The sequence below is a fragment of the Camelus ferus genome, chromosome 14, assembly GCF_009834535.1.
Source record: "Camelus ferus isolate YT-003-E chromosome 14, BCGSAC_Cfer_1.0, whole genome shotgun sequence".
NCBI lineage: Eukaryota > Metazoa > Chordata > Mammalia > Artiodactyla > Camelidae > Camelus > Camelus ferus.
In genome coordinates, this window is record NC_045709.1 from 11338634 (window position 1) to 11353410 (window position 14777).

Below are 14777 nucleotides of genomic sequence, written 5' to 3' on the forward strand. Positions count from 1 at the left end.
TTCGTATTAGGAGCTGGTGTTTCATTCATCCGCCCACCTAGGCACTCAGTGGCCAGTGACTGTGCTCCTACTATGTGCTGGGCACCACTGGAGGTGCCGGGATGCAGCAGCAAGTGAGATGTCCTGGGAGGAGTTGGGGGGGTAGTTAGTGACCTGACATGGGCGTCAGCATGTCAATGCCGTAGTCACCAGGCACCCATCTGCCCTCTCCTGTTCCCCTGACCTTCTACCTTATTCCACTCTACCTGCCCCTGCTGTTTCCGATTGTTACGGCTCTAAGATAAGTTGCGTAAGGCTTCCTACAAGGCTCCCTTTACTCGCATTTCATCTGTATCAGAGGTAGACCTCACATCTCACCATGAGATAAATGCTTCCATCCCAAGGAGCGCAGCACCTAGGATTTGCTTTAAGGATGTTCCAAATGTCATGATATAACTGGGCCTTCTGTAATGGGGCCCAAACCCTCTGGGCACTAAGGGCCCCCCAAGAGCTGATGGGGGAAAGTCCAACGTGGCAAGGAGATAAGGTAAGGTGAGGGTTGGGGAAGCTACCCCTATCCAAATCCATTCACATCTCCCTGCATATCTCCCAGCTCTGCTGCCATTATACGTTGGTTCTATCAGTGACTCCATTCACGCAAACATTTTTCAAACGCTTATTATGTTGAAAACATGTCCTGTGCACTACAAGAAGCCTCAGTCATAAGCAAGGAGTGGATGTCGGGGCATCAACAGAGGGCAGCTGTCCTCCCAGCTCTGCCCTGGGGCCACCCCGAGCCACGTACTGACCATCCACATGGTTCGCTCTGGGCTTGAACAAGTCATGTGATCTCAGAGCCCCAAATCCTTCAAAACGAGGGCACTTCTCAGAGCCATGACTCACCATTGCTGGCAATTTTAGAAATGCACCGATGACATGCCTTCTCCACACCTCCTGGCATTGCTCTTGCTCACCGACAAAGTTCTGGGGAATCAAACATAATTTATTAGAAAACCTGTGGCAGGGCCGACTCGGCTCCAATTAACCACTTCCCTGTGTGTCATCTGCACCTGCAGGTGGCCTCAGTCAGCCTGGACTCTGGGTGCCAGCTTCAAGGCTGGTCAGCCTCCAGCTGTGGCCTCGTTAGCCACTCCGAGAAACACCCCTCATTTTGCAGATGAGGGAACCAAGCTCAGAGAGGTCAAGAGGCTTGCTCACTGATGCACAGCTAGGAAAGCACAGGGTTTAGAGGACAGGGTAATAACAGGTGTCCCTCACTGAGCACTTGCTGCGTGCCAGGTGTTGTGTTAGCGCTTCATTTACATCTTCTCGTATTTAACTCCCCCAAACCCTGAGAAGTACTATTAACTGTATTTCACAGGTGGAGCCTCGGAGACTTAGATAGGTTAACATTCTCTCTGAAGCCAGGGCCGGCAGCTGGCAGAGCCCAGATTTGACAGAACTGGAGCCCTTCTCACTGCCGCTCACACATGGAGCCTCCTCTGTGACAACACCACCCGCCGAGGTCCCAGGAGGAAGGATAAGCGTGGACCTGACCACAGCAACCTGGACAGAGACCGAGGAGGCCTGGAGACCCATCCCAGCTCCACTGTGGACCTGCTATGATCTGAGCAAGTTGACACTGTGAGACAGAGCTTCCCTTCTTTGGAAGAAATAGCTATAACTTTCAAAATACACAACAAAAATCCAACCAATCGAGTAGGACAGCAAATTCTCCCGCCCAGGGAAGGTGGTAGCCCTGCAAAGGCATTAGGCTGGGGGATGGGGAGGGGGGCTCTGTCCCTTTGCCCCTAATGCCTGGGTGTGGGAGAGTTCTGTAATGTTCTACTGTTTCGTTGCTTGGGAGAGTTCGGCTCCCGGGGGTGCTGGCTGATGCGGTCAGGACTCGGGGCAAACATCCTCGCTTCGTACACAAAGTCCCTCCGGGAACCTGTCCTGAATGGGCACAGCTCCATTTGCAAGCAGGCTTTCTAAAAGGCATCACTGCTGGTATGCCGTGGCTTGCAGACTAGGGCGCTGCTTCATTCAGCAGTGCTGCCTGCAGGCCCTCCTGGTGGGAGTGCCTTCGTGCAGAGGATGCTGGCAGTGGCGGGGTATTTGTGGTGCAGGGACAGAGGTGGAAGTGACGATGGAGGAGGAGCACACACCGTCTGCAGGTGCGCTCACTGAGATCTACTCCACTGCCATCGCCCAGCGTGGGCCCGTTGGCAGAAGGCCCCCTGGCAGGCTGCCCTCGCTCCGCCAGCTTCTCTCTCCCGCTGATCTCTGCTAACTCACAGGGAGCGTGATTGAGCCGACGCCTTCAGCTCCAGGGATTACAATGAGATATGGGGCTTTTATTCCCTATCACTTTGCTTCTAGGACATGTCACACTCAAAACCCGGCTCGGTGTCTGCAGGAGCCCCTTGACAGCAAATCAGAGTCAAGGTGATGGGAGAGGGGTCAGTGTGAAACCAGATGCAGGTCACCAGTGCCCTGCCAAGGTCTTCCAGAGTCACCTCATTTCGTCCTCCCTGTTCCCCAGGAGGCAGGCTGGCTGTATTTTACAGGCAGAACTGGGATTCAGTCAGTTCACATGTTCAAAGCCGCTCAACTACTGAGTGGAGAACTGGGATTTGAAGTGAGGTTTCTGTGACTCTGTTTGAAACCTTGTCTCTGTGACTTCCAAGCCCAGTCTCTCCTCCTTACCATGGAGCGGGAGGAAAGGGGAAGAAACTCAGAACAGAAAGGCTTCCCAGGGAGAGTGAGAGGCTGCACGGAGGTCGGTGTGGCTTCTCCATTAGTCCTGGGGATGCGAGATCAGATTTCACCAGGTAAGGAGTATCAGCCCATTTCACAGATGAGGAAACAGAGAGTCAGAGGACTTAAGAACTTGCCCAAGGTCACACAGCTAGACAGGAACTCAGGGGTCATAAGATCTGCTAAACTTGAGATGCCTGCTCTCACTTGACCAGAATTGGCCTTCATAGTTTTGATTGCAGTGAGAAAATGGGATACGGAGTTATCAGAGCTGAGCACGTGGGTGTCACACACCCTTTCTTCCCCACAGAATGCACAGAATGCAGTGCTGGGCGATTCCCAGCTAGCCCCCTGATGATTCTGCCTCCTGCTGCTGCCTTTCTGGAAGCAACTGTGGTAGATGGGACTGTGGCACAGAGTAGGTCTTCAATATATACTTAATGAATGATTCTGCGAACTACTATCCAAATGTCTCTTCATGAGGATGCTTTCTTTCTACAATGTGCAAAAACTGTCGCCTTGATGTCCCTACACACAGAAAATCAGGGAAACTGCAGCCTCCTTCCCATCATTTATGTGGCTTTTCACAGACATGAAACTGGACCAGTTCTCTCAACTGATGGGGTCTGCCAGGTGCACAGCCTACTGTTAAACAGGAGGAAGGCCCCTAGTCATGGCCAACTGCTTACTGAATGAATTACAGGTTTTTTTTGTTGGTGACACACTTTTTGAGGTCGATTACCATGGGTGTGCCACGTAAGCTAAGCCACTAAAACCTCATCTAGAAAAACATTCATCCTATACCCGAGGCCAAGCCTGGTTACCTAAAGGGCGGGAGGGGGTTACGGCCCAGCAGGGCTCCTAAGGGTCTTTCCTAACCTCACTCTTCCAGGTAAAGGACAGGTGTGTCCCCTGTTACGACACCAAGCACGCACTCTGTGCGAGTCTCATCACCTGCTGGGGTGTCCGAGGGAGAGAAACCTGATCCCCGTGTCCCTGGCAACACTACAGAACATAGGTACCTGCACACCTCACCTCCCATCTCAGTTCCAGGCACCCTGCACCCCTGCCCTCAGACGGCCCTCTGGAGTTTTAGGACTTGTGAACTTTAGTAACACAGGCTCAAGGTACCAGGGATGCAGTATGTAAATATCCTTTGGAAGCCGGTGGAATCTTCTTCTCAGGGGTGGTGTGGACCTCACATCTGGCCAGGGGCCGCAACTCTTCCCTCCTACATCAGGGAAGGGGAATAACAGAGCAAGGAGAAATAAATGCGAACGGTTCACACTTGTGTGACGGAGTTGCCACAAAGGCATACATTTCCTTTAAAATCACACATTGAGTGGTTCCTATCATATCTACAACCCAAGATATTCCAGTGTTTAAATCCACAGATAGTGGAAACCATCTGTACTTGTCTGTGTTACATCATAACGCAAACATTTGTACCTTAGGCCACTAACTGGGGTAACTGCTTTAGTTTCCTGTGAACCTTGAAGGAACCCCCCCCCCCCAAAACCTGTGTAGGGATGCAGAGAGATTTTTTAAAATTTTAATATCAAATTGACTGCTTGCTTTAGTCACAAACTGCAAATAATGGTAGAAACACCAATTCTGAAAAACCAGTGATACACTTCTTGGTAGTAACATCAGACCCAGTGAGGTGGCATCTAACAGGACAAACCTACACAAGCTACAGGTGTTATTAGATCTGTCCTATAAATGAGGCCATTCTTATCCCTGCAAGCCCCTTATTTTATAAGCTAGCAAGATGGATGAGAAGTAAAAAAGAATGATATGCTGCTAATTCTGTCATACCTTAAAGAATTGTAAATATTTATGCAGCCATCACAGGAGCACCAAAATATATAGAGGAAATATGAACAGGCCTAAAGGGAGAAACAGACAGCAATACCATAATAGTAGGAGACTTTAATACCTCACTTACATCAATGGATAGAGCCTCCAAACAGAAAATCAATAGCAAACATGTGCCTTAAACAACACAGTAGGCCACAAAACAAGTCTTGATAAATTTAAGAGTATTGAGATCATATCAAGCATCTTTTCTGGCCACAATAGCGTGAAATGAGAGATCAGTTACAAGAAGAAATCTGAAAAATTCACAAATATGTGGAGATTAAACAACATATTACTAAAAAACCAACAGTCAAAGAAGAAATTGAAAGAGAAATAAAAGATATCTTGAGACAAACAAAAATAGAAATATACTAAAATTTATGGGATGCAGCAAAAGCAATTCTACGAGGGAAGTTCATAGGGTTAAATGGTTACCTGAAGAAACAAGAAAAGTCTCAAACAACCTAACTTTACACCTTAAGGAACTAGAGAAAGAACAACAAATGAAGCCCAAAGTTAGCAGAAGGAAAGAAAGTAACATCGATTAGAGCAGAAATAAATGAAATAGAGACTAAAAAGATAGTAGAAAAGCAATGAAAGTAAGAGCTGGTTCTTTTAAAAGATAAACATAGTTGACAAACTTTTAGCTAGACTCACCATGAAAAATAGAGAGCAGATTCAAATAAATAAAATCAGATACGAAAGAGGAGATGTTACAACTGATAACACAGAAATACAAAGGATAATAAGACACCATTATGAACAATTATACACCAACAAACTGGACACCTTAGAAGAAATGGTGAATTCCTAGAAACATGCAGCCTACAAAGACTGAATCATGAAGAAATAAGAAATCTGAACAGACTGATAACCAGTAAGAATCAGTAATAAAAAACCTCCCCCACTAAAAAGTCCAGAACCGATTAATTCAAAGAAGAATTAATACCAATCCTTGTCGAACTCTTCCAAATCCATTTTATGAGGCCAGCATTACCCTGATACCAAAATCAGAGAAGGATACCACAAGAAAAGAAAATTACAGGCAATATCCCTGGTGAATATAGACACAAAAATCCTCAGCAAAATATCAGCAAACCAAATTCAACAATACATTGAAAGGATCACACACCATGACCAAGTGAGATTTATTTTAGGGATGGAAGGATGGTTCTACATTCACAAATCAGTCATGGTGATATACCACATTAACCAGATGAAGGCTAAAAATCATATTATCTTTTCAAGAGATGCAGAAAAAGCATTTGACAAAATTCAACATTTATGACAAAAACTCTGAATAAAGTGGAATTAGAGGAAATGCACCTCAACCTAATAAAGGTCATATATGACAAGCCCACAGCTAACATCACACTCAATGGTGAAAACCTGAAAGCTTTTTCTCTGAGATCAGGAACAAGACAAGGAAACTCATTCTTGCCACTTTTATTCAACATAGTATTGAAGTCCTAGCCAGGGCGACTAGGCAAGAAAAGGAAATAAAAGACATCCAAATTGTAAAGGAAGAAGTAAAACTTCTTCAGCATTCAAAAACTTCAGTATTTGCAGGATGACATGATATCATATATAGAAAATCCTAAAGATTCTATCAAAAAACTGTTAAAACTATTAATAAACAAGGTGAGTAACATTGCAGGATACAAAATCAATACACAGAGAGGAGGGCATAGCTCAGTGGTAGACCCCGGGCTTAGCATGCACAAGGTCCTGGGTTCAATCCCCAGTACCTCTGTTATAAAAAATAAATAAATAAACCTAATTACCTCTCCCCACAAAAAAAAAAAAAGAAAAGAAAAGAAAAGAAAAAAAGGGATGCAAAATTAATATACAAAATTCTGTTGCATTTCTATACATTAATAAACTATCAGAAAGAGAAATTATGAAAACAATCCCATTTACAATTGCATCAAAAAGAATAAAATACCTAGGAATAAATTTAACCAAGGAGATAACAGATCTGTATACTGAAAACTACAAGACATTAAGAAAAGAAATTGAAGAGGATACAAATAAATGGAAAGATATTCCATGCTTATAGATTAGAAGAATTAATATTGTTAAAATGTCCATATTACCTGATGCAATCTACAGATAAGGCAATCCCTATAAAAATTCTAATATCATTTTTCATAGAAACATAACAATTACAAAATTTGTATAGAACCACAAAGGACCCCAATAGCAGAAGTAATCTTGAGAAAAAACAAAGCTGGGGGCATCACATTTCCTGATTTCAAAGTCTATTACAAAGCTATAGTAATTAAAACGTAATTGGCATAAAAACAGACACATAGACCAATGCAGCAGAATAGAGAGCCAAAAATAAACCCACACATGTATGGTCAATTAATGTATGACAAAGGAGCCAAGAATATACAATGGGGAAAGGACAGTCTCTTCAATAAATGGCGTTGGGAAAACTGGACAGTTACTTATGAAAAAATGAAGCTCAACCACTGTCTTACATCATACACAAAATGAACTCAAATGGATGAAAGACTTGAATGTAAGACCTGAAACCATAAAACTCCTAGAAGAAAATGTAGGTGGCAAGCTCCTCGTAGATGATTTTTTGAATCTGACAACAAAAAAGCAATAAAAGTAAATATAAATAAGTGGGACTACACCACTAAACTAAAAAGCTGCACAGCAAAGGAAACCATTAACAAAAGGAAAAAGCAATCTACAGAATAGGAGAAAATATATGCAAATCATACATCTGAGAAGGAGTTAATATCTAAAATATATAAAGAACTCATACAACTCAAGAGCAAAAAGAAAAAAAATATGATTAAAAAGTAGGTAGATTTGAACAGACGTGTTTTCAAAGAAGACATAGATGGCCAACAGGTACATGAAAACACGCTCATCAGCATTAATCATCAGGGAAATGAAAATCAAAACCACCATGAGATATCACCTCACACCTGTCAGAATGGGCTATTATCAAAAAGACAAGAAATAACAAGTGTTGACGAGGATGTGGAGAAAAGGGTACCTTCATACACCGTTGGTGAGAATGTAAATGGGTGGAGCCAGTGTGGAAAACAGGATGGAGTTAACCTCAAAAAATTAAAAGCAGAACTACCATACGAACCAGCAATTCCACTTCTGGGTGTGTATCCAGAGAAAACAAAAACACTAACTCAGAAAGATATATACACCCCCATGTTCATTGTAGCATTATTTATAATAGCCAAGAAATGAAAACAACCTAAGAGTTCATCCGTGGATTAATGGATAAAGAAATTGTGGTATGTGTGTATATATATGTATATATATGTAATAGAATATTATTCAGCCATATAAAACAAGGAAATCTTGCCATCTGTAACAACGTGGATGGACTTCAAGGGCATTATGCTAAGTGAAATAAGTCAGATAGAGAAAGAAAAATACCGTATGATCTCTCTTATTTGTGAACTCTAAAAAAAAAACCCCACAAGCTCATAGATACAGAGAACAGATTGGTGGTTGCCGTGGTTGCCAGAGGTGGCAGGCATGGGGCTGGCGATATAGAAATGAGAAATGGCTGAAGGGGGTCAAAACATAAAACAGAAGCAAAAACAAAATATATATGTTCTGAAAGACCTATTTACTATTATGGTGGGAACATATGCAAAACCCACACAATCGAACCACACACACCCCCTAGCCCTTTAAAATGGAAGCTCTTCTAAGAGAGGGTGGACCCCCTATATAGAGGAGATGCTCAGTAGAGTAGATCCATGCTAATGATGGTGGTAAGGACCATTTTAGGCAACTTTTAAACTTTCTAACTACTAAGAAAATGAATATACTTCTTGCTTAGTAGAAAGTTTTCCTATCTGGTAGAAACCTGAAGCAGGAAGAGATTGGGGGAGTGGGCTAGGCAGCCCCTTCTCTCCAGTAGGAATAAACAGTGACTTGTGTTAAAACAGTGATGGGTTGTCTCCTGTTGCCTTCAGCATCAATAAGACGTGATAATAGCCCCTGTTGTGCTCTCCCCTAGAAATTTAGTGATAATAAAGGCATTAATTGATAACAGGGAATTAATTGATAATAGTCACCAAATGACATTCTTAACATACTTTCAACTTTCAGTCCACTTGTTGTATCTCAGTAGTCACCAACCAGGGGTAATTTTGCCTCCCAGGGGACATCTGGCACTATCTGGAGACATTTTTGATTGTCATGACTGGGGTGAGGGGGTGGCTAGTGACTAGTGGATGGAGACCAGGGATGCTGTTAATATCCTGTAAGGGTCAGGACAGCCCCTACAACAAAGAATTACCTAGTTCAAAATGCAATCATTCTGCATTTGACCCTTTTATACCTAACATGCCTAGTTTTAGTGTTCACATTTATAAAATACTACTTTACCTTAAACCTCTGGTTTGTGTCCTAATTCAACAGTGAGCCTGTATCTAAAGATGCCTAAGTTTTTCTTAACATTTAGCACTGCATCAGTATTTAGCATTACTTGTTTTCACCTCAGAGCTCCAACCTGAGCACATCTTTGACATTGTGATTGTGGTTTTTAGTGATCGACTTGGTAAATTAGACAGTTTATTTCTAAAATAGATACGAGAGGAACCCCAGCTCATTGCTTGGTTTTGAACAACATTAAATGTTAAACATCAACCATCTCCATACCTATTCCCCCAAAGGCAGATGTTAATCAGAATCGCTGAATATTTCCAACAGATGTTTCAGTTGCCCAGGACACAAATCCTTTATTATCTGTAGCTTTTTATGTATCTGATGCTCCATTTTCCCTCCTAACTATTCCATCCTGCATGAATTCCGTGGAGGTTAGGGCATACTTACTGGGTGCCTGAGTGACCCCACCACTTCCCTATGTGTCTTTCATCGTTTGGTTCCTATGAAATGGAAAATGTACTTCCTTTGAGCTCTGCCCCAATAGATGATCGCTCCTCACTGCCCTGTAGTTACCAAGTTGTTTCTAACAGCCCAGCATAACTTGCTTTCACCTGAAGTTCATTGTTCCATTACGACTATTCTCTCCACCAGAAAAACCATTTTCCTTAGACTCAGTGAAGATTATGATTTTCTTTCCCTCCGCACAATTAAGAAAAGCGCTTTCACGATGCAGTCATTCCCTTTCCAGGAAGCACACATCAGCGCGTTGTCATCTGCCTGTGAATGATTCTGAGAAACCATCTGCTAGGATGATTTCTCCGACTTGAAAGGCTGCACAGGGCTGTCCCGACTCACCTGAGCTTATGAAAGAGCCAGATCCCGAACTGGGCCGAACTCGGCCACTGTGGGGTCAGCGGGGTTCAGGGCTACATCTCACGGGCTCCTCTTCACTTGTGGGACCCCTGCTCCTGGCCGCACGCTTCCTTTCTCTGTTTCTCGCCTCGGATTTCTCTCCCGCAGCACGACAGCAACTCGTGGCTTTTCCCCGGGAGGGACGGATTATCTCCCGTTCCCACTCCTCTGTGCGGGGAGAGCACAGCCCCACCGCCGGCGCTAACGCCCGGAGTGCATCGCGGCGCCGGAAGGGGGCAGCAGAGCAACCCCTGGAAGTTCTGAAAGGTGGGCTGTTACAGTTCAGCGCCGAAGTTATAATTTAGTGGAGTTATAAATTACTCCATTTTGGAAACATTTCATTTCAGTGCCGTGACTTTTTTTAGTCGCTAGTGCAAGCCTGTTTAGCAGCCTCTTCTCCGTTCTTGCTCGCTCTCTATGCTGGTGGCTTGCGAGGAAGAGTTGGCTGAGCGGGGACTCCAGTAAGGAGGCGTAAGGTCCTCGAATGGGCTGAGGACCTGACAGCCGCCTTAAGTGCTTGGAGACTGCAGTGTAGAAAAGAGATGGAACCTATTCAGCGTCATTCCAGACTCCAGATCTGAGTGAAGTTACAGGGAGGCAGAATCGTGCCCAGGACGATAAACTCTAATTGTCGTTGTCTTTAACCTGAAGCAGCCTGCTTTGGGAGGCTGTGTTGCCTGTGACAAGTAAGCATCAAGCAGAAGTTCTCAACCATTGGTTTTTGGGTACCTGAGGCTCTGTATTAAGATGCAAATTCCTGCTCCACCTCCCAAAGATTCTGAAACTCTAGGTCTGGGCTTAGACCCAGGAATTTGCATTTCAGAACCTGCTAAATTCTCCCTGGACCACACTTGGAGAAGCAGTGACGCCCTATCACGTTAAAGGCATCCTCCAACCCTGACAGTCAAAGTTTTGTTTTGTTTTAATGGAAAAGAATGGTCTACAGGGGTGAGACCAGGTGGGGCAGAGAGGTACCTATTGTACATAATGTCAGGAGGGGCTCCTTTTAAACACTGACCCTGCACTTGCATGGCTTTGATGGCCCTGAGGGTAACGTCTTCTTCAATCTTGTGCCCCAGGTGCCTCTCTTGTTTCACCCTAGTCCTGGCCATGCCGATCTCCAACCCTGAATCCAGGCTGCTGACTTCACACCACATGGTGGGGTGGGGTGGAGGCAGGAGGACCTCTCGGAGGAAAGGATGGCATGTAAGGTGACCTGAGTCTTCTCTGCAACGTTTGGCCACACCTCCCCCTGAGCCAGTTGAAGTGTGGGGATTGTGAGCAGGGAGGGCAGAGCTTTAAGACTCCCTGACCCACCATCGCAGCCTGGAGCCGGTCGAAGGACAGCAGCCCTTTCTGAGCATGTTTCAGCCCAGGGGGCAAAAGAGACTAGACTTCAGGTTATAAGGCAGTCCTCCTGGGAGGTCAGTGAGAGAAGGAATCATGGCCAGGCTATTGGTAGCTTTTTCCGATGCCCCTGTAGTTATAGCAAAGGGTCAGATAATGTTTTCTCCTAAATCAGATATATATTTACAGAGATAGAGACATTTTTTGAAAAAGCAGGAGTCTTTGGAAAGTGATTATGAGATTCAGAGGCTAAATGACAGTAATAATAAGAATAGCTTTAACATTTAAGAAAACAGAGGGTATTTAATGTGGGGAATTAGTTACAAAAGTGATGGAAGAATGGAAAAGTTGAACAGAAGATGAGGTGGGCAGCCCAGAGATGAGCAACAGAGTGGAAGGAGCTACTGTTGGAAATGAGTGGACGATCACTCTTGGAAATACTGCCCAAAGCAAGGTATGTGCTATTATTGTCCCCATTTCACAGGTGAGTAGAGTGAGGCAAGGAGGGATTAAGTGACTACCCCAGGTCACCTAGCTACTAAGTGTATAATGAATTTGAACTTAGGCAATGTGATCCAGAGGCCACGCTCTTGACCACTCCAGTCATTGCCAGATGAATGAAGGCCACATGTTAGTAGAATTGAGTCAAAAGTTGAATTTAGAGCATAAATTTTATTATGCGTGTTGTTCCGTGAAAGTCTTGAGGTGACCTACATAACCGGTCCCTGCTGGTAAAAGTGAGCTCAATCATTCATTGAGTAAGGAGTGCTCACTCCAAGCCAGACACCAGGAGTAAAAGGATTATTTCAAAAAGTCCAATGTATCCCATAAGGAATTTTAATTCAAAAGAGTAATGAGTTAATGAGCATATGCCTGAGTTTAATTACAAAGGAGCCTGTGAGTTAATGAGGGTATGCCTGACTTCTTGACAGAAGGCACGGAAATGAAGGGAGGTATTAAAATTGGCCGAAGACCAAGTTGTGCACCACATAAAGAGCGATCAGGGAACCAATTAATACTGACTCCCCTGTTACCGAGTGTTTGTTCCTACCCTCCTCCCCTGACCGTGCAGAAGACTGTCTTTTATCATGTGTTATTCTCAAACAAACTAGATCTGTGTAACCATTCTCATTCTTGTCGTGCTTTTCCTTAGAGAACTTTCCATCCTGATGTCACTCTTCTATTTGAGTCACTTTTTCTATATTTACCATCTACTAATCCTGCCGGCTTCCTAATTTGGGAGAAAATGATCAGGGTCCCTCCCTTCAAGTTCCACCTGAATCAGAAAGCATTTTCAATAGACTTTCATTTTCTTTTTGACTTTCCTCAGCATTACAATTTTCCTGAAGATAATTTAAGAAAAAGAGAAGCAGGCTGTCTCCTGAACTCGTTCAAAGAAGAAGAAGAATGAAAAGATAGTCAACTCTGACCCATGCTGCAGCCTGGATGAACCTTGAAGACATTGTGCTAAGTGAAATAAGCCAGTCACAACAGGACAAATTCTGTATGATTCCACTTATGTGAAGCACCTAGAATAGTCACATTCACAGAGACAGAAAGCAGAATGTGGTTGCCAGTGGCTGGGGGGAGCAGGGGATGGTTTTTTTAATGGGTACAATTTCAGTTTTGCAAGATGAAGAAGTTCTGGAGATGGATGGTGGTGATGGTTGCCCAACAATGTGAATGTATTAACCAACCAACCAGAACAGGTGCCAGTGGTGAACAGTTGGTACAGCTATCAGTGTGCAGTGACACACATGACAGGCACACGGTAGGCCCTGAGTGTTTTCTCATCAAGCACGATGTCATTTGTTGATTTGCAATAGATTTTAAATAATATTTTAATTTTATTTTACCAAGAGGATTTTTCAGGAATAGAGTCAAGGATGTTCATAACTTGGTCTCAACCTATCTTTCCAGCCCTTTATTTTTCAACATGCCTCCACATGCACCCGCCTACTCAGAATCCTTCAGCAACTGTCTAGCATCCATAGGGTGCTGTGAAGTCACACAGAACAAGAGCTTCAGGATCCCAGCATTTCCTTCCTTCTCGTGGGCTGCTCTCCGTCTGGGCGACACTCCCCACTAACAACCTGGAAAACCACCCCACTTTCAGCCCAGACCTCCTCTCTGAAGTCTCCCTCGGCTGTCTCCTGCTTACTCCGCACCTCCAATCAACAATCAAGGAAAAGCTGGCCCCTTTCTCCTCTGTGCACCCCCAGTGGACCCTGAACACACTTCTGATGCAGTGCCTTTCACATGACACTTGTCCTTGTGTCTTCACATGGTCTCTGCTCTGTACGTATTTGTGTCCTAATTTACTCTTCTTATAAGGACCCCAGTCAGTTGTACTGGATTAGGGCTCACCCTAATGACCTCATTTTAACTTCATTTCCTCTTTAAAGACACAATCTCCAAATACAGTTCTTTTCTGAGGGGTTAGGATTTCAACGTATGAAATTTGAGGAGGTGCACAACTCATCTCATAATACCCACCTTCATGGAGGTTACATTCTGGGACCTCACATGGTGCCCTCTTACCAACACGGCGTGGCTGTGGCCATGGAAATGGTGGCATGCAATGCCCAGGGGAAGCCTGCAGGCCTTGACCTGGACTTCGGGGCAGGCGACCCCTGTGGGACAGTTCATGCTCCCCAGCTCCCACTGGATCAGGCTGTTGCTACTCTCCTTTCCTCCTTCCCTCATTCTCCTTTTCTCCAGAACTCATCCCCGATGGACCTCAGGCTCTGCTTCTAGACGCTTACATATGTAAGACAGTCACACTGTATTACATCTAGAGGCATGTGACATATGGTTGACCCACACTTTATGGTGCTAAACTGACCGCTAAAGAAGAAAGCCTGTCCTCTCCATCATGTATTGGTACATTTCATTTAGACATAGAATCTGTGGCGTTATTTGGAGCAATACAAATGTCTAGTTCCCCATCAATCATTCATCTATTGGTTTTGAAAAATACATACGAAAAATGCGAAAAATATCCTTAGGAATGTGAAATAGTGGCTTCTCTCTGATTTCATCTCTCCTTGTGCATATATTAGCCAAAGTTCTGCAAAGCTTTTCCACATCAGCTGGGGCTGTTTGGTAATTTGGTCTACAGTTTCTAAATGAAAGCCAGTATACATTGTTCATTCTTTAAATTGCCCTTTAATTTTCAAATATTTCTTTAATTTTCAAATTTTCAGAGATGTTAATAGCCTTAATTGTACTTTCAATGGTGATCAATGAGTTTTTCTGTCTTTTAAAATTGTTAGTATCATTATGGAGTCATGGATTTTAGAGATTGAATAGATTTCAATTAACCACAAATGTTATTCTTTTTGATGGTCAAGTTCTCACAGTTTTGGTCAGCGGGAACCTACTCAGATTGGCTCCTTTTGACATGACAAGACAGTGTCCTTGATTTCTGGAAAACCATGTCCCAGGTTCAGTTTGTACCTTCCTTTTCCTAGACCTAGAAGCAGTCATTTATCAGTGGACCCCTGGTTCATTTCAGTAGAGGATAAGGGACTAAG

The 14777-nt window shown here is 43.9% G+C and overlaps 1 protein-coding gene across 2 annotated transcripts in view; it reads right to left on the reverse strand.

Moving 5' to 3' along the window:
• Window positions 1-14777, reverse strand: part of TMEM272 (transmembrane protein 272) — a 68291-nt gene that overhangs the window by 16756 nt on the left and 36758 nt on the right. The window contains exons 1-3 of one of the 2 annotated variants that reach the window (XM_032496220.1): window positions 9838-10174; window positions 3871-3970; window positions 883-963 (exon numbers count right to left, since the gene is read on the reverse strand). In XM_032496220.1, coding sequence (XP_032352111.1) covers window positions 883-940 — 58 coding nt within the window. In that variant the 5' untranslated portion in view covers window positions 941-963; window positions 3871-3970; window positions 9838-10174. Of the gene's footprint in view, window positions 1-882; window positions 964-3870; window positions 3971-9837; window positions 10175-14777 lie in introns of those variants that run through there. The other variant, XM_032496222.1, reaches the window with a different exon arrangement.